Source organism: Mchenga conophoros, linkage group LG13 (assembly GCF_057382185.1).
Source record: "Mchenga conophoros isolate Kocher_MC1m ecotype Shallow Benthic linkage group LG13, M_conophoros_male_GT1.1, whole genome shotgun sequence".
Taxonomy (NCBI): domain Eukaryota; kingdom Metazoa; phylum Chordata; class Actinopteri; order Cichliformes; family Cichlidae; genus Mchenga; species Mchenga conophoros.
Window position 1 is genome coordinate 21,507,599 of NC_140538.1, and position 19,929 is coordinate 21,527,527.

Below are 19,929 nucleotides of genomic sequence, written 5' to 3' on the forward strand. Positions count from 1 at the left end.
TGAATGCCTTCTTCATGATGCATACGAGAGCATAAAAGTTTTCTGTAATTTGTATTTAGGTGAACATTGCTTTAAAAAGTAATAAATTCTCGAATTCTTGAAGGCAAGATCTACAGCTCCTTACCCGTGGGTTTTTTTATTTATTTAGGAGGGAGTTGAATTACTGGAAGTCTGGAGCAAAGAGGTGAGTGTTTCAGGGGAAGTTTTTTTTTTTTACTTAGTGAGAGAAGGATTCTGATCAGCATTTTCAAAGCAAATGAATGTTTCCTGTCTCCACGCTGTCATGAAAGCAGCACAAGTATGTCTTGATGCTGTTCGTGATGTGGTTTCACGCATGACAGGACAGATGGTATACGTTTCCTGCCAGTTATGCTATTTATCTGTTTTAGCCTGGAGAAAATACGTGTTTGCTCATGGGAGACGTTACAATGCACCACAGGGTCGCTCAGCCTTGGCTAAAGGATAGGATTTGGATCATTTATGTTTTCACAGAAAATTTGCGCTCAGGATTCAGTGTTCTGTTTGTTAAAACTGTGAGGGTGAAAGCAGGGTTGAAATGAAAGATGATCTAATCTCAGGGCAAATTTGTCAGGCGTTTGAAATGAGTTTGACAAACTGGACATTGAACATAACATGAACACATGAAATCAAACAAGTGGAGAGTGAGAGTGAACACTTCATGAGTCTAGGACCTTAACAGTACCACAGATTCTGATGGGAAATTTCACTTCTGTTATAATTTTTCCATGTTGTCCAAGTGGCACAGTGACCAGTAGAAGTTTATTTGCTCAGAGGTTCACAGTAGGCCACTCCTGTTTACTGAAAGCACAATTTACTCCTAATTACCAGAACTACACAATCCACACATTAGTTTGTATCATGGACTTAAAAAGCAGGACTATCTCTGTCTCGTTACATAGTTACTTAGAAGATAAGTACGATGAGCTGCTCTTGTGTCATCAGTCTGACGCAAGTTTGGATTTTCTTTCTTTTTGGTGTCAAACAGCTTGTGGACTTGCAGTGTGCGATAAATCATGTTGGTGCCTGAAGCTGGACTCGCATCTGAGAATCGCTGCCTCTACAACTAACATCAGACAGAGTGAAATATTTTCCATTGGTTGGCGTAAACATGGCTCATTTTGAATGGGAACTGTTTTCAAAGGCCTGCTGCATACATTTTGAATGACTGGTAGTCTGGCATTTTCAGATTAGTCTGAATCATTTGGTTTTGGACAGACTGATGGTATTACAGCCCAAGAGCATTTTCTGTTTTGTAAACCATACAGGCCACAAAGAGCATGTTTAGTTTCACAGATTCATATTGTTATTTCAGACGACATGTTTTTGCTCAAAGCTGCCATGCCGACAGTTTTTTTTTTAAAATCCAATATATCAATGGAAGAATGTAAAAAACAATGCGAAGGGTTCACTTGCAACAAAACTTTATCACCTCAACCTGCAGTTCCCCTCAGCTTTATAGAGCTGTTTCGCTTCAGTTCATTGTTTCGCAGGTAGGACAATGATTTTATTGCTTTGGTTTATTCTCACTGAGACTCATAGTGTTGCTTTTGGCCAGAGTGGGCAGCTTCTTTCTGCTTAAAAGCTTGAAAACCCACCAGTACTCTACCAGTTCCAGCAGACAGAAGTGGCTCATTAAACAGCTACGTTTACAGAGTTTTCCCGCAAGAATTACTGAAGAACAACACAGAGCTGAGACTGAGTGAATATTGGTCTGAATTCAATCAAGTGGGCGCAAACGCAACTACACTATGTGATAAAAATGCGCTGCAACTGTTGCATAGATTAGCTTTTAGGTCTGCCATCTAAAAGGTGACATTTTATTATATTATAATATTTTGTATTGTCGGCCATATGTAGTGACGTCTTTGAAGAAAATGATGTCACTGACTCAGTATCTGGCCAAATGTCAAACACTATAATCACTGTCCTAGCGGACCACAATAGTTAATGGTAAAGGGCACATTTGATTTTCTAGACACCGTGTGATCAGAAACACAACTCAACATCACTCCTAGTAGGTCAGGTCTACTAGATGAGCATTCAACCACCATGTACATCTTCACAGTATCAACTTTTCAGTTTCTTTGGCCTACTCTAAAAATCAATTCATTCTCAAAATAATGCAGAAAACATACAAATTTCCTTTAAAGGAAAATAGAAACTGTGTGACGAGACAATGAGAGAACAATGGTGCCCTCAGGCACAGTTAAAGTAACAAAATTAGAGGAAAGCCACAATAAAAGCTTAATGGTGAGAAACCTCACCGGTCTGCTGTTACTCCCACTGTAAAGTCCTTCACAATGTCCTTGGTGGAAGTTATTTAGATTTTTAAAGAATATCCTGCCTCTGGGAATGACAATTTGAAGAGTTTGGGGGATTTTAGCAGGATGTAAAGGGTGGTTTTTGTGGATGTGAGTGAAGTTCATTGCAGATAAATCAAGTAAGACCTGTCAAATTTGTTATACGGTAAGAGATGTGTGATTTTAATCTCTTCCGGTTTAAGAGTGAAGACTGCTGGTCTGCCTTTTTAAGGAATTATGATGATTCCACAGGTCCAGTCTCTAATCTTTCTGCCATGACACATGAGGATGATTTTCACAGACAGATTGAAGCTGCTCCTATTTGACTCCTCCAAAGGTTTCTAGCAGAAACAACCAGACGACGCTCTTCCCTACTCCCACTCAGTTTGCTCGTTTGTGTTGTTGTGTTTGCACATCTCTGTTGCTTGTGGGGCTCGCACACAAGAATTTCACTCACATGTGCTGTGCCAGTGTGCCTGCACATGTGATGTGACAATAAAAAAGTGATTTGATTTGAGTGATTTGATTTCATTCCAGGCCTTTCAACATCTGCTAACCTATTCTGAGCAGAGCAGCTGCTGTACTTTGACCTTCTGTCACTAAAACCTTCTGTAATTGTCTTATTTCTAGACTTTTTTAAAGAACACGCTTGGATAAGCTGCGTAAGTGCATGCCTGCCATATGCTGCAGACATTACTATAAATACTTTCAATTTCACGTTGTCTCCTTGTGTCTCAGCATACATCCTTACTCCTAACCTTTAACAGGTTGGATCCATTCATCACATAAGGAGGAAAAAAAGGTTTTTCCATTAAAAAAAAAAAGTTCCCTGGCATTTAGCCCTCAAATAAAACGGCCTCAACCTGTAAGTCATCCAAACATCTATTGTCCTTAAAAGGAGTGCTGTATTCACATTTCCCTCCCAAGTTAATAAAGACTTCCCATGACCAGGCTTAAGCTATATGCTTCTGAGGGAATGGTTTGGCTAAGAACGGAGCTCTTCATCTCAGCCAAGCATGAGGCGTTTAAAGTGCAGATCAGAGCCTTTTGCAGTCTGACGTCACCCTCCCCGCACCCACCATGATGGAGCTGCTCCATGAGCATGAATGGGGCAGCTTGGTGCACTGCCATCTTGTTGATCAGATTAACATATGAAAGTCTAGCTCTAGCACTAGAATTTAAGGCTAAGATTAATTCACACGGTAGCCATGTTCATTAAAATCGTGCAAGCTTTGTACTTTATGCTTACGTTATGGGTGCGTGGGAAAAATCCATTCGGGGAGCAGGAATGAATGTCAAGGGAAAAGAGTGGTTGGTAAAGGTGTGAGTTATGCTCTGTTGTGCCAAATAAATGGGTCCTGAGTGTGAACCGGAGCACAGAAATAGTATTTTGGCAGAAGTCTTGTTCCAGAGCGAGGGAGTGTTCAGCTTAACTTGTTTTCTTTCAAAACATGCGGCGTAGCAAGCTGATCTGTGTCCTGTGAATTCAATACATATGAATAATAAACCGGGAAGCACTTGTATCGAGCCTGTTGTAAAAGAAGCAAACTGTTTTAACGTGCCGATTTTTCATCCTACAGCCAATAATTTACAGCTAAGGTGGGTACTGCTGGAAAACAGCTGCCTCCTGCTGAGTTTTGGCATCTCCACAGTATTGACTGGAACCTTTAATGAGTAATTTTGCCCCAGAGATGATCAAAAGTTTCAGACTTCTGTTCAGTGACGGTGCAGAATATTTCGCCTTTTTATTGGCAGTTCTCTCTCCAGAGATGGATTTTTTTTCACATGGTTTAAATCTGTATGGGAAATTTTAAAAAATCACTACAGCATCCACAGACCGAGACCAGGAGATAGAAAGGGACAAAAATATTTTTAGTCCAACAGAAACAGATATTGCATATAATGAGCCATATAATGAGGATTTGTGTGGTAGCCATTGATGATTACAATGCTAGACCCTGTTTCTGAGCAACTAGTGTTAGGGCTAATTCAGAGCTATATGTTTAACACGAATTACTGGCCTCCAAATATCAGAAATTCCACTCATGTCATTGTCCTATCTGATCTGAGACCCGTGCCGCACCCTGCGGCTTCTGTGTTTAAATGAGGCTTAACACAGTGCAAGCCTGTTGAGTGGCAGAATGGCCTCTCACAAGTCTGCCTCTGAACTTCACCAGCATGTAAGGAGCAGTTATTGCTTCAATTTCCATAATAATATAGGTAGCAGGCGGTAAACACTAGCAACTGTCTTTTTCAGCTGGACCTCAGGAGCTCCTCTGTTCCATAAATACAGAAACTAAAAGAAGGATCAGGTGGGAGTAAATGGCCCAGCGAGGGGTGCGGATCCGGGTGGGGCAATTGGCGGCATTGATCCAGGGATAATAAAAGCTTAGGCCAAGTGTTACCAAACAGAGTCTGGTTCTTCTAATGTGAGTGCGCTGTTAGTCTTGGGAGCTCACGAGTCAATTAGCAGTCTTCGGTCCGGTGCGTCAAGGATTAAGTGATCCTACATCTCTACAAAAACAGATGCTCTGTTATGATTGACAACAGCAAGCTCATTGGGATGTTTCTTAATATTTACATGCACACAGAGGTCACTTTTAGGCAGGACATTGGACAAAAATACCCCACTTTTATTTCTAGCCATTACGTCCTCCAGTTCCCTTGTGGCTTGTGAAAATGCGAGATAAGCAGTGGGAATTTGGGACTGGAGACCCAAGCAGTTATCTCCCAGGGGGTCAGTTCACTCAGAGGCCAGCGGAAAGGGGCCATTTCATGCATTCGGCTTTAATTGCCGCTAACACTGAGGGCTTTGCCAGTGCTTCATACATATCCTGCAATAACTAATTGTGTCACAAATTTGTTACCTCCCAGCTTAGGTGACCTGCCAGTAGAACAACACTGAGAGGAATGAGCTGAACGGTGGATTTGAGATGAAAAATCTTGTTTCTGAATGAAGATTTTAAAGACGCCATCTTGCTTTGCTACCTGAGTAACTTATTATTATTAAGAAAATGATTGCTTTTTTTAATCCGGAAAATAAAATCGAAGTCAGATTTATTTATGTTTTGGGCAGGAGATCCAAGCACACAATGGCAGAAATTAATTAAAAACGCTCGGATATTATCTGTCTTTATCTGTGATGAGCACCGTTTCCCAAACGAGCCTTAAATCATCTGCTTTTGTCATGTGCTGCACTAACGTTTGCTCTTTCCTGCTATAACTCTCTCATTGCTGATGATTTGGGTGGGTTTGGCACTGGTGATGCCTCATGTCAAAGCCCAGACTGGCCCTGTGCCTGCCTGAGGAAAGAGGATGGGTGGGTGGACAAAAAGAGAGAGAAAGTGCAAAAGAACGAGTGGCCACCGGAAGACACCGGGAAGCCCTTTGTGTTGACATTGTGGGCTTGGCTCCGTGTTAGCTGACATCAGTCAAGGACTGGGACACCGGTTGCAGTTGGAGCTCGTGTGTGTGTGTGTTTTTCTGCTGCGGCTTTTAGATAGCGAGACCAAAACTAGACCCGACAAGCTGCCTTCAAAGAGCTGAGTAGACAAAGAGATGAAAAACCAACATCAGTATCAGCTTTTCCCATGTATGTCTTTCAGTGCTGTCATCTAATGAAGATGCAGGATTTGATCACATTTAGCTCTGTTTTCTTTCTGTCTGCGTTTCCAAACCCGATGCCAAATCAAACACTTCTTTTATGGTCTCAGATGGAGTCGCCAGGAATGCCAATATATCTCTCAGAGGCAGTGCCAGCAGGTTTTTTTTAAAGAAAAAAAAGTGCCTTGCTTGCACTGGTGCTCGTGCTTTTTAACGATGGTCAAAGATGAATTGATGCTGATGAGATGTGTCAGCCATCCATACAAACCAATTCACGTGATTTTATCAGTGTACTCGTGTCTGCGTGCAGCCCTGGCAGACTGATCACTACGATATGACATTTTCAGACTGTGTGATCTTCCGGTAATCTGCAGTGTAATGTGTCTTTGCGCCAGGCGTTAATCGGAGAAAGATGTTAAATTACTGCAATCACCCAGACAGCTGCATGACAGTTATATATCTGAGGTTACATTTAGTTTTAGTGTGTCTGTGGTTGGACAGATTCCCCTGCATTAGCCTTGTTTTTGCTCTCCACAGAAGGACGTTAAGGACGTGTTCACAGCCATCACATTCGAGGTGGCTTACAGCCTAGGGACCCACGTGCTGACAGGACCCCAGGAGCGAGACCTGCCCGCGCTCACTCCAGTGCTGCGATGGAGGAAAGGGAAGAAGATTGCAGCGAGGAATGAAGTACGGAGAGCTTTTTAAGTGTGAAGTGAAGGGGATTGCTTTAAAAACGAATCCTGAAGAGTAAAATTCATGTTTTTCACAGCAGTATCTGCAACACCTAATAAAGTTTGATGCTGACTCTTTATGGAGAAATATTATCAGCCGTTGGATTTAAAGTAGCCTGTCTTTGAGGATCATGAACAGCTATTTCACTGCGTGTTTTTCAAATATTTGCAGGATTAAAGCAGGATCTTGAGGGAAAACCAATAACTGACTGAGTTACTTCTTTGGAAAAAAAAGAAAGCCGATCCCATCATTAAAGTAAATTGCAGGAATCACAGGATTTGTCATTCTTAAAATCAAATCTTGTGTAACAGTACGATAAATATGTTCAGACTAAATCCACATTCACTGTAATTTTCATTCTATTTTCACAAATTACACAAATACAGTGAAATGTTACTTATAAGATGTTCTGTCTATTTAAGTGTGCCTTGCTCTTATTGTAAAAGGTTGACAGTTAATTCCTACCAGCTCAATTTATGATATATTTCATTTCCTGACTAAAAGTGACCCCCGCCAAACCTGATATTAAAAGACAGAAGTGTCTTCCTGCAAACCACAGTAGGAACGAAGGAAATGGCTCCAATGTGGGGTTGTAATGATTTGGTGTTGGTTACCAGCTTATTATTGCCTGTGTTAGCTTTTCTTGAGTGGAGTCCAAAAAGACTGATTCATTTATTTTCTTTGCGAGCACCTCTAACCTGGACCACATGTGTTTCCCCCGGTGTATGCACTTCTTGAAAGAGCGAGGCAGTTGCATTTCAGCATCTACAGAATCCGTTTGATCTGAAACTCATCTACTTTGCATCAGACTTTAACGCTCGACTTAAATTTCCCTTCATGATTTAAACCAAAGCCCATCCTCTGACTAATTAAGGGAAAGATAGCTTTGTGGATGCAAAACTACTGGACAGCTCACACAGCAAAGCAACACCGCCCCCTGAATGTGGAGTCGGTGTGTTCAGGGCATGAGGTCATCTGAACTGTGTACTGTACTGTTTCCTTTTCAGACTTGGTTTGAGAAGAACTGCCTGTCAGACGACTGTGCCGCGGACCTGAGGCTTCATGGGAAACTGTTGCTTTCTGGGTAAAAACATTTTACTTCGTAGCTCAGATTCATTCTTTTCTTCCAGTACTAAGGAAGCAAGCTGACATCATGGGCCATGAGGGTGTGGGTAGTGGAACTCTGACGCATGCTTGGAGAGGATCCATAGGTTTTTTTTTCCATAGTTAGGGAGTTCCCTTTCCATTATTATCTATCTCCTGTTCTCTCCTCAACAGTTTATGTCTGTCATCCTAACAACTCATTTGTCTGCATATATTCTTTGTTGTGCTCCAAAAACAAACAGCTATTCTCCTGCAGGTGCACTTCTCTTTGTACACTAAAAACTTCAAAGAAAAATGCAGGCTACTTAATACAAAGCTGTACTTACTGCTCTTCAAGTGATTGTTTTTTAATTGCTGAAGTACGCTGTTTACTCTGTGCACCCACCAGCCTGCATAGCAAACCCCATCTGGCCCTTGGAGGAGTGAAGAACGTCTCTCTGAACCTGACCATCTCCAACGCTGGCGATGACGCCTATGACACAAACATCTACTTGAACTTCTCCAGGGAAGTTTTCTACATCAACTTCTGGCAGAAGGTCTGTGATTCTTGAAGTATCTGCTATTTATTTACTCTGGTTCACATATTTATATCTAAAATCTGACAGTTTGTTTTTTTGCTTTCAGAATCAGAATCAGAATACTTTATTGATCCCTGGGGGAAATTATTTTTTGTTACAGTGCTCCATTTTAAACCAACATTAAGACAAGACAGACAATACGCTAACTAAGAATAGTACAATATATACATATATATACATACATACATACATAAGTCACTTATAAATAAATATTTGGAAAAGAAACATGTGTAGTTGTAGCAGCAAACAGTGTGTTAAGTGGATGCGTTGTACAGGGAGATGGCCACAGGCAGGAATGATTTCCTGTGTCGTTCAGTGGTGCTTTTCGGTAATCTCAGTCTCTCACTGAACGAGCTCCTGTGACTGACCAACATGTCATGGAGTGGGTGGGAGGTGTTATCCAACATTGTCTTTATCTTGGACAGCATCCGCCTCTCCGACACCACCTTGAGGGAGTCCAGCTCCATCCCCACAACATTGCTGGCCTTACGGATCAGTTTATTAAGTCTGTTGGCATCTGCGACCCTCAGCCTGCTCCCCCAGCATGCAACAGCATAGAGGATCGCACTGGCCACCACAGACTCATAGAAAATCCTCAGCATTTTCTGGCAGATGTTGAAGGACCTCAGTCGCCTCAAAAAATAGAGACGACTTTAGTAACGTACAAGCGAAGCTGAGGCCGTAATGATTTACAAAACCATATTTTGCACACACGTGTTAGATGGATGGCCTTGGTGTTCTGCTGTGATGTACATTTTCCCGAGGAATGTTTATTTAAAAAGACTATATGGTTATATGTCAGGAACACAGTCTAAACAGTGGGAAAGCCAGATCTGCGTGACGACTGGGGAGCTTAAAGCTTTGCCCGAGCTGTGTAGGTAGACGTGAAGATGAAAGCATAAAAACCCAGAGAGCCCCAGCAGGAGGAGCAGCAGCAGCTGTCCCGTGTCAGGGGGCAGCTCCTCTGGCTGAGCTGTCAAACGCTCCTCTGACTCATTTAAGACAGACACACCATGTCATCAACAAATGAGCTGTATGCATGGGAACAAGGCACAACACACATTTGTATTTCCACAAGCTTGACTTATTCTTACTCTCGCAGGGCCACATTTAATTAGATATATGTGGATTATTCCTGACCTTCATGGGGATGGGGAATAATCAGACCTGCTCCTCATATAGACTTCTAATGATTTTAGCATTCTGTCGCTGTTAAAGAAATATCTACCCACTGCCATCCCACATTAAACCTGAGAGATTTTCCTTGCCGATTGATTTCACAGTGTCCACCTCTGCCTCTGCTCACGTCCCTTTGCACACTTGTTGTCACAAAGGCTGCTTGTAGCTGAGCGTGACGCCACGTCAGATGGTGCACTTTGACAGCATTCATCAGGAAGGAGTTTCTGTGCCCCCCCCAAAAAAGAAAAAAAAAACGGACCTTGTGCTTATCTTCATTTGGATGGTTTGTTTCATCCCTGTGATGGATGAGGCCATTACGGTAAAAGATACAACCTGTGGCAGGATTTGAAACCCCCGACAATGGCAAAATTGAATTTAAACAGAATATACGCTGCAGGCAAATATTAGAAAAACACTGAGTGTGTTTCGGTTTCAAAGTTAATGTAATGAAAGCGACTGACTTTAAGTGTCAGATTACCAGCAGCCCCAGAGCCTCATTTTGTTCAGGAACCTGATAAGTCAAAGTTCTCTGCTGCACAAAGGGAGCAGGAAGCGAACAGTATGTGCAGGTGACAACGAGGCCGGTGAGAAGATTTACCGCTGTATGCGCTTTCACACACTTCTAATTACTACTGGAGAAGTCTGAGGTGATGATGTGACCCCTTTCTGGTGAAGTAAAGGTCAGCTCCTAACCCTCCCTTTAGGCTTTTTCTCCAGTGAGCAAAGCGTGAACTTGTACTCCCCTCATATTTAAGAGCGGAGTGGGTTATGGCTCTGTTGTTCTTGCAACACAAGCTGTCAGAAAACTGTGGAGCTGAATTGGTTTCAGGAGCTCTGCTGGCTTCTGTTTTGTTTTGTTTTTCTTTTTTTATTGAAATATTTTAAGGAGTCAGTTTTAGCTGGACCTGTGACAAATGTCTCGTGTCTTTGTATTTTTCAGAGGACTCGGCTACATTTTTAACTTACTAATTTTTTACTTACTTTACAAAAAGCCTTGCACACAAAGCAGAACTACATCTGAAATTGTGATTTGTTAGATTAAACTACTACATTGAGATTAGACTGGGTGCCAATTATGGGTTTGTGTAGAATAAGATTTGGAAACGGTACATCGTAATATAACCAAAGAATGATCAAAGCTGTCCGCATGTGTAAATGAAAAGCTGCAGTTGTAGAGTTTGGAAGTAAAATTTAAACATGATGGGTTAATTAAAATGTAATCAAAATCATTGTTTCATGTAAGCAGTAATATGGGAATACACCAAGAGTTTGCTGTTTTAATATAAACCACTCTACATAATTACTGCTTTTACCTTTAACACTTCAAGTTCAGTTCGTTCATTTATTTTGAATGCACACATTTGTCATTCTGAGAGTTATGACCGCTTTCATTAAAGGAAAGGATCTGAATGCTTCTGCCATGGTGGGTTTCGGCTTATTTAACAGTTGGACCAAGTCAGCTTTGTGGTGAAAAGCCCAGAAGTTCCAGCAAAGAAATGTGTGAATTTCAGTGGACCCTCAGACCCAAGAATATATGAATCACCGATTTTCTTGGCAGTGAAGTGACACTTTACACATGCTGTGAAAGCAGAGGTACTGTAGCTCTTCATCTTCGTACCTGAGTGGAAAGCAAAAAGTAGGTGATGACACTGGTGTGGAAAAAGTAAACCAATATAAATCCAGTTGTCTAAATACCAAAGAAGACATGAAGAGACACGCAGAACATGCAGGACACAGGCCTCCTGTGTATTGTCATCCACATTGATGAACTGCACCAGTAGATGCTTCAGCTGACACTAAAGCAGGGTAAACAGTCCTGGTGATGTTTAATGACCCTACCATTTGCAAGAACTCCAGCATGTATGTGTTGCTGACAGAGAAAGAGAAGAGAATTGAAAATATGTCCGAATGCTCTGTTCTCTCTCAAGGGCTGCCAGGTGGGTGATGGGTAAACAGGCTGACTTTCCCAATCCTGCCCAGCCCCACGGGACAGGCAGTGTTTGCACAGCAGCACGGAGGAATACAGGAAGTAGAGGAAATTCCATCATTGGCAGTTATGCTGGGGTCCTCATCCCCAGTTGCCCGGGGTCACCGTAGTCTCAATCGCAGAGCACAGCGCTGCTTATTTAAGCTGACTTAATGAAGATGTAGGGCACGACCACACCCTGGGCTGCTACTAAGAACTGCTGAATAAGGGGTAATGGGATGATACCGTGGATGGATTTCTACACTTTAATATGTCAGCACAGGCAACCCTCACACTTCTTTCCTTTGTCATATTTGGAAAAGTGTTATAAACACAGACTCTAACTGGACAACAGCCCGTGCATGCAGATGCTTTGTATGACTTACCCAAAGCCTCTTTTCCAGGAGCGCTAGGCTGTCTCTTTTTTTAGATTTATAATTGTGAAGCATCTCTGCCCTCTTTCATTCTCCCAGCACATGAGCTCAGCTGACAGCCTCTCGGTGAACTCTCGCTAAAGGAATTCTTACTCCTCGTAAGGGTCAAGGCCTGAGTGTTTATACAGCGCAGCCGGTGAAGCTCTATATTGTTTAGACAAGCTTCCAAACACGCAGCCTGGACGTTTTCCAATTACCCACCCGCTAAGATGTGTGTGCCATCACTGCTTTGTGCATTCTTTGTTTAACCTAATCTTGAGTCGGTTTGTTTATATTTTTTAATAATAATCTTTGACTACACCCCAAATGCTGGCAGGTATGTCCACCAGTCGCCATTGTTTTAACATCAAAAGCTACTACCGATTTTTTTCCACTATCAGAACCAGTTGCTCTGCGTCTTGCCTAGTGCTCCTTCCTCGCTGTGTCTTTGGTCACCGTGAGTGTCACCCCCTCTGTCTCCAGTCAGTCTGTCTTTATCGCATCCACTGACTCTTTCTGTCTATCTTTCTTTTTTGCAGGAAGAGAAGGGTATTTCCTGTGAGCTTGTCGAGTTGGACTTCCTTCAGTGCCGAGTGGGATTTCCTTTCATGAGAGCGCAGACTAAGGTAGCTCAAACTAAGGTAGAATTAACTGCATGCAGTACTCGTGCTTTAACCTCCTCTGTAACCAGCCTCCTGCTGGGAATAGTTCAGTGTCAGACAGACAGACATACTTCATCGCATTAAAAAGCTTTTCATAGTTGAGAATATGACACCCCATATTATTCTGGGTTTTTTTTGTCTTTGCAGTATCATTTTGCAGTGATTTTTGACACGACTCGGCTCTCTGGAGAAGATGACACGTTGCAGTTCTTAGTTCAAGCAAAAAGGTGAGAAGCTCAAATATAACTGCAAATGTAAATATTGATCTACACAAATAATTGTAAGCGAAATATTCACTTTCACTGATCTTTGTTTCTTTTAGCGCCAATCCCGAGCACAATCTCAATGACAACTTTTTGGATATCTCCATCCCTCTGATTCACGAGACCGACACCACTATCACTGGGTAAGAACGAGACAAATATGAATTCCACAACAGTGTAGTCACTGTTTTGCAAAATGTAAAGCTATCTCAGCGACTTGAGCTGGTTGCCCATCAGTTGGCTCACAGGAAGCGAGGGAGTGTTTGTCAGTATGGAGGATATCAACTTGAAAAGCCTTATCTGCGAATGCTTTATCACAGCTCTGCTTCACAGAGGAGGGAGAGAGAGATGTAAAACAGCCCGAATCTGCCAGAACTCTGGCATCTGATAAGGCTGCTGTCTTTAATGTGAAGGGAGGCTTAGAACAAAGCTGGACAAATATGTCTGCTGATAAAGGAAAAGCTTCTGTCGAGCAGAGCCCGACTCGAACCGAAAATTTTTATGGAACTTTTTAGAACATAATTTTGTCTCTTGTCATTTAAATAAATTATCTTTCGTCACCTTCCTGAACTGCAGTGTGATTACACCAACCTCCTTTGTGTATGGAAACTCCATTGAAGACTCACGCTTTGTCCAATTAGAAGACATGGACTGCAACTTTCAACCTCTCAATCTCACTTTTCAGGTACTATAGGAAGAGAATAGATACCAAAATATGTATTAAAATGCTTCTTTGTATATTTATCCGTCTTTTCTTTCTGTGTGATGTCTTTCCAGGCTATAAACAAGGGCCCCAGCAGGTTGCCTGGCTCCAGAGTGGACATCAGGATTCCCAACCGGCTGACTGGCAACGGAGCTGAGATGTTCCACATCATTGAAACACAGGTGGATGCCAGCAGCAGTCCATCTACATTATTCATCCAGACCAAATTGTTATTTATTAGTTTATTAACTTGCAGGAAGCCACATATTTAACTCATTTATCCAGCAAAAGCCTATCACTCTTGCTTGTTTTGCTCCTCATGGCACAGCTGTTTGTATCCACTCCAAAGCATTCTTTTATGTACTGAGAGCTGCTATACCTCTGGGTTTTTGTTCAGGACATGGGCAGTATGCTTAGTGTGGGGCACCACAGGACCAGTGAAAGTTGAAGCAAAAATGTTGACATTGCTATTGAAGCTGGCCGCCCATTTTGTTTCACAACATTTTGCATTTTGACAAAGAAACACAATACAGGAGTATTGTGTATATGTGTTATTTCAGGTTGAAATATTTTCTTAACCCTTGCACAAAGCTTTTCATACAGGTAGATCATGGGGGTGCTCAAACTATTAATTGTATTGACTGTGAATGGGCACCCTCCTACAGCCATCTGGAATCACTTTAGGGGACTCAGACGGCTTGCACAAAATGGGAGTGGGACACCTGAAGGGGCTGGCTACTACACCGTACCATCCCTTGCCTGGAACCACATATCATAAAGCTGTTAACAAAGCATGCAGCCTGTGGCACATCGGACAGTAGCGCAGTTATGTTTTATAGTCAGGTTTTCTTACATTTTACACACATTTCCATTTGTTCGTGATATATAAAAGCTTCAGGCTTTTGCAGTTTTTCTGCACAAAATCTCCCATCCTGCCAAACTTAGTGCAGCTGCTGGTGGAGCCTATGGCTCTTCATGCCAGCAAATGCAGCAGAAACACAGGACACTGGAAAATTCTGCAATAAAAGCTCAGACATGCTGGGTGGTACTCTAGCAGATCCCCACCTCTAGAGCTTCACGTCCAGCTGAGGAGAGAGGAAAGGGGAAATGCTCTCTTGGGGCTGGGCAGTAAACCAGACACCTCTAAATCACTCCATATGGGGAAAACAGTCTGGGAGGGGTTCCAACTTGTTCTTGGAGAGAACTTCCTGTGAGCCCTGGAGACTCCTAACAATAGCGAGATAGGTCCAGTTTAGGTGACAAAAGTACATGCGTCAACATTTTCGATGTCACTCCCAAACCTGTCTGCAGCATAAACTTGGCAAAAATGCTTTCTTTCTTCTGCACCCATGTCACACATGCCTGTTAAATAACTGTGCTTCAGGTGGCCAACGGTCGAGGGAACTGCACTCCTCATAGGAACCCAACACCATGCACCATCCCCCAGGACAAAGAGAGCATCTTTCACTCCATCTTTGCCTTCTTCACCAAATCAGGACGGAAAGTCTTGGTAAATATACAGCCCTCATGTTGCACTTTGACTTTTCAGAGGTCACTGAGAGTCACCCCCTATGAGGATTCTTGTTTTTATTTTCTTTTAGTCAGTGTAACATCTGTTTATCACACGTCCTTCTTTTTTCTCACTGCTTTTCAAATATCTTTTTTTTAACAGGATTGTGATCGGCCTGGAAGAGCCTGTATGACGATCTCCTGCAGCCTGGGTCCACAGTTAAAAGAAGAAGCTTTGAGCATAGATATAAAAGTTTTACTCAACACTGAAATCTTAAAGACGGTGAGGCTCAAGCCGTGAGGGTAATAAATTCATTCACAGGTTGCTGTGATTCTTAAAGCAGTCCATAATCTGTCCACCGACAGGATTCTTCCTCTGTGATCCAGTTCGTCACACGGGGCAACGTGCAAGTAAATGACAGGACAGTGGAGGTGCCGAATGGCCTGCCAGAGGACATTTCTGTGAGTATGCCATGAATTTACCCTCACTGTGTGACCATGTCAGTGAAGAATATCTAAAAACCTCTATATTAATCCAAAATTTGGCAAAAGCTCAGAAGGGAAAGCATGTCATCTACCAATCAGAAGGTTGTTGGCTACTCAAATTCGAAGTATCCTCGAGCAAGATACTGAAACCAGAGTTGCCCCCGATGCATCTATTGATGTGTGTGCACAGGAATCTTAGATAAAGACCTTAGGTATAGAAAAATGTGAATGTTTGAATAAGACTTGTTTAACCTTGTTTAAAAATGTAAAAAGAAAGCATTTTGAGCCATCAGAGTAGAAACATTTTTTACAAGTTCCAGTCCATTTACCATCTATAAACTTTAGCAAATTTCAGTGAACTGTTTGTGTCTTTGTCCGTGTTGTCTCACTTTGGATTAATAGCCGTCATACATTTCATCTTGCCAAAAGCGGCAGGCAGAACAGAACTGCTGCTGCTGACCTATGTGCTCAAAAGGAGTCACACAGGTCAGATGCTTATTGGAGATTCTACCCATCCAGAAGTTACAGGTGAAGGATTGTGTGCTTTCCCTGCAAAAATATATCAAAAAGCATGTTCATCTTTAGAAGCTCGGTCACAATTCCCTTGAATTGCTGATGTGCTCCAGATCTGTCACAAATGACATGAGTGCAGGGAACAGCTGGTCATTGTGGGTTTACTGTGTAGTGGTATTTCTATTAGCTGCTTTTGGGGGTCCCTTAGATGTGCACAAGGACAGACCCTCCCCCCATTGTTGTACGCTGAGTGATCAAATGGCCTAGCAGATCGGATTTGCTGATTGCGTTTAGCAACCAGCATGCTTGCAGTGGGATCCTGGAAAAGATTACAGCACTGATTGGGTTGCAGGCCTGCTGACCCTGAGCTCCAGTTGTGCTCGGAAAATTCAGACCTGGTATAAATGTCTCCAAGCCATGCTGCTCTTTCAGCACTTTGCAAGTGTGCTCATTCCAGTGAAACGTACTCCAGTGAATTTTAGTGAACATTTTTACCTTTTCCCTCAGGATCCCAGCTAGCTAGAGAACACGATGCAAATATAATTTGTGGTCCCAGGCTGTGCTGTTCACAGCAAGCCTTCTGGCTGTCAGCGAGACAACAAGCTTGACTTTTTTATCACCCGTGAAATAAAAACAAATCCACATAAATCCACATGTTGGTTTTTTTTTTTTTACTAAGAATGCACACATAAGGCTGTTAAAGCAAGAAAGTGTGCAACTTACAAATTTAGAAAATGAGGACAGCGGTAAATGAACTTCGCATTAAGGGACTGCCAAAGTTAAATTGAGAAACTCAGCGTCAGAGAGCAATGACCAGTAGAGGTTTAATCTTTTTTGTGCACGCAAACGCCTTGGCATGCATAACAACAGTTACATTCCAGAGCTTGGGGTAACGGGAACGTGTTAATGTGTGAAACTATTCAACAGAGAGATTGTTCTTCACTTGTCCACTTTGTTTTTTGGCTGGCTCACAGTTGGTGTTTCATGCCACATTTGTGTTTAAATCCCGTGCAACGCTGGACATTAAAGCCACAGCGTCCCTCGGTCGGCCTACTGTGTGTGAACACACAGTATTTGTCTTTGTTTGTGAACATTAGTAAGTAAATAAACCCATCGATTTTGCAATTGGGCAGTCTGCTGTTTTCCATTTAAAGCCAGAATGCTAATATTACAGCAGGCTTTGCTGTGATGCAGAGTAATGGAATATTTCACTCAGTCAAAACACTGTTAATACAGTGTAAATTTAACCTGTCAAGCTCAGTTTGTTGGACAAGGCTCCTGTAAAGAGATATCTAATAGCTTCAAATCAACTTTTGTCCAAAGTAGAAATATGGCCTTTTAAATGTAATGGTAATTGCTACAAATTCAAATAAACATTAGCACTGCTGCTAGAAAGGGAATCAAAAGAAGTGCAGTGTGTTTACTTAATTACAGTATATACAAAATTTGTCACTTAGGACCACTTCAAATGTTTTGTACTTAAGCCAGAGTGCACTGGTTCAAATAAGCATGAATTTGTTATCAGTGACAGATTATCCAGCTGGTCAGCGTTCCTCCATGTCATGGGAAAAAGCTCAGATACCTCTAAATCACACCAGAACCAAGCTAAGAGTTGCCAAGGCTCCCTGAATAGCAATAACTCAGAATTAGCCAGTCTAAAAGCATGACACAAAATTCAAAAAGGGAGTAGATGATGCATTGTTTTTATCTGCTCTGATTAATAAGACAAATACTTGCTGATGCTTAACGTTACCATCATATATCAAAGTCACTATCTTAGTTTAGCTCGTTAGCATGGAAATGTTCCTTACAGGCTCATGTGAATCTTATCAGTTGTTTATGTTTGTTTGTTTGGGGTTTTTTGCTTACATTAAAAGTCTTGGGTTCATCACATCCTCAATAAATGTCATGGTTCTCCATCGTATGGTTATCAAAATAATTTAGTCTGGACCAAAGAGGACTGACTAACTGAGATGTACAAAAATGCTCACTTATGACTGCAGATATGTTTGAGAGCATCAGCTGTTACAAATTAATAAACCTGCTCATAATGTTTGTTCCATGTGGACCAAAGGTCACTCCATGAACCTAGAATCTAATTTAAGTCTGACTTGTGCTTCCTGTTTGTATAACCAATATCTATGTCCTGAAAAATGCCTTCGTACTAGTTTCCTGTTATTTGAAAGCATTTTTTTTTTTTTTTTTTTTTTTTGCTTTAAACATTGGTCCTTTGAATCAAACCATGGAACCAAAGCACTCTGAAATCAGATGTGTCTCTCTTGCTGCTTTGCACTGGATTGCATCATTAGCAGCACATGACTTAATGTGCATTGTGTGTGTTGCATTTTAGTGTGACTCACTGCGATGTTGTTGTGTTTTAGCTGGTGTTTGAGGCTCTCCACAGTCAGGAGCCAAGGGGTTACGTAGTCGGCTGGATCATCGCCATCAGTTTGCTGGTGGGAATCCTCATCTTTTTGCTGTTAGCTGTGCTGCTTTGGAAGGTAAACCAACTCATAAACACAGATCGAGACTTTTCAGCTTACAGCACTGGTCACAACACTCCACTTGAATGCCAGCGCAGTATTGTCCACTCTGTATTGTCCATGAAAAGGACAAATCACACAGTGGACAATAATTAACACCACACCACTCACATGAAAGAAAAATCTAAAGAGGGGGGAATGGCAATTACACTGCTGTCCAGAGGCCCCTTTAGCAGAAAACTCCATTCCTTTTTCACTGCTTCATCTTTCACTGGGAATACCACAACTAAGCCTTGAAATGTTGAACCCCCACCCCCGATCCCCAGTTCCTCAGACCCAGCCAAAATAAACCCCACTTACAAGAGCGGCACATGTCCTGTATTGCTCTCTTCAGGAAATGCCTGAGGAGAGCACAGGTCTGTATCAATAAACTTCAGCAGCCAAATACAGATAAATGAATGGAGTCGTAGGGAGAGAGGCAGCAAGCCAGTGTGGCTGCTTTGATTAGATACACACCAAGAATCTACTGGTCTTACCACATTGTCATATCTCATACATACTACACTTGGTAAATGAATCTTATACTTTCATGAAATTTAAATGGGTAGTCAGTATTACATTCCTAAAGAAATGTTTCAGTAAGGTAAATGCTTGAGTTTTGTCAAACCTTGGTGGTGGTTTCATGTGGTTTTACTTACATTGCTGTTGGCCATATTTCAATCCATTATATTTGAAATAAATTGCACACCTCATAGATTCATTATTTTCCATCTGTTTCACTGTGGGAGAAAATATTAACTTGCACATTTCTGTAACTTAGATATATAATCCATCACAGTGAACTCAAGGTCTGAGTTGTTAGCTTAACAAAAATTATGTAATTTCTGTAAAAGTGCTGCTCAAAGAAAGAGCCGTTCTAAATAAATTGTCCAATTGGCCACCCATCCAATGACACTCCTGAGAGTTAGCCAGTGAATTGCATTGCTATTACGTAATATGTCAAACCAAATCCAGCAGATAAGCAAGACAATGGTGTTGCGCAAATCCTGATTTTCTAGCATTAAAAAAAGGCTGCTGCAGTTTGTCTCAGTGTCATGCGTCCACACTCACAAACCTCTCCTGCTACAGCCAAAATACTTTTTTAGGGTGATACTGAAAAACAGCTGCAAAATAACTAGCTAGTGTTTAAAAAAAAAAACGATTCCTGAAATGTATTCATAACAAATATATAACTGTTACTACCTTTTTAAAAAAAAGAGCAACACTGAGCAACACTTTGCGCTAAGCTAACAAATCAGCAGCGTGAGCTTAACGCAAAAACTAAAAACAAGAGGAAAAAGCTAACCTGACACTCGTCATGTCATCTAAAAGCAACTTTAAGACACATGTTTTTATTTATTTCATGTTAAAA

At 41.7% G+C, this 19,929-nt stretch overlaps 1 protein-coding gene across 1 annotated transcript in view; it reads left to right on the forward strand.

Moving 5' to 3' along the window:
* itga9 (integrin, alpha 9) overlaps window positions 1-19,929 on the forward strand; it is a 49,922-nt gene that overhangs the window by 26,749 nt on the left and 3,244 nt on the right. The window contains exons 16-27 of the mRNA XM_085297181.1: window positions 6,462-6,614; window positions 7,667-7,743; window positions 8,152-8,299; window positions 12,439-12,525; window positions 12,709-12,788; window positions 12,884-12,967; window positions 13,401-13,509; window positions 13,602-13,709; window positions 14,912-15,037; window positions 15,200-15,319; window positions 15,403-15,498; window positions 18,417-18,536. Of these exons, the coding sequence (XP_085153307.1) occupies window positions 6,462-6,614; window positions 7,667-7,743; window positions 8,152-8,299; window positions 12,439-12,525; window positions 12,709-12,788; window positions 12,884-12,967; window positions 13,401-13,509; window positions 13,602-13,709; window positions 14,912-15,037; window positions 15,200-15,319; window positions 15,403-15,498; window positions 18,417-18,536 (1,308 nt within the window). The remainder of the gene's footprint in view (window positions 1-6,461; window positions 6,615-7,666; window positions 7,744-8,151; window positions 8,300-12,438; window positions 12,526-12,708; window positions 12,789-12,883; window positions 12,968-13,400; window positions 13,510-13,601; window positions 13,710-14,911; window positions 15,038-15,199; window positions 15,320-15,402; window positions 15,499-18,416; window positions 18,537-19,929) is intronic.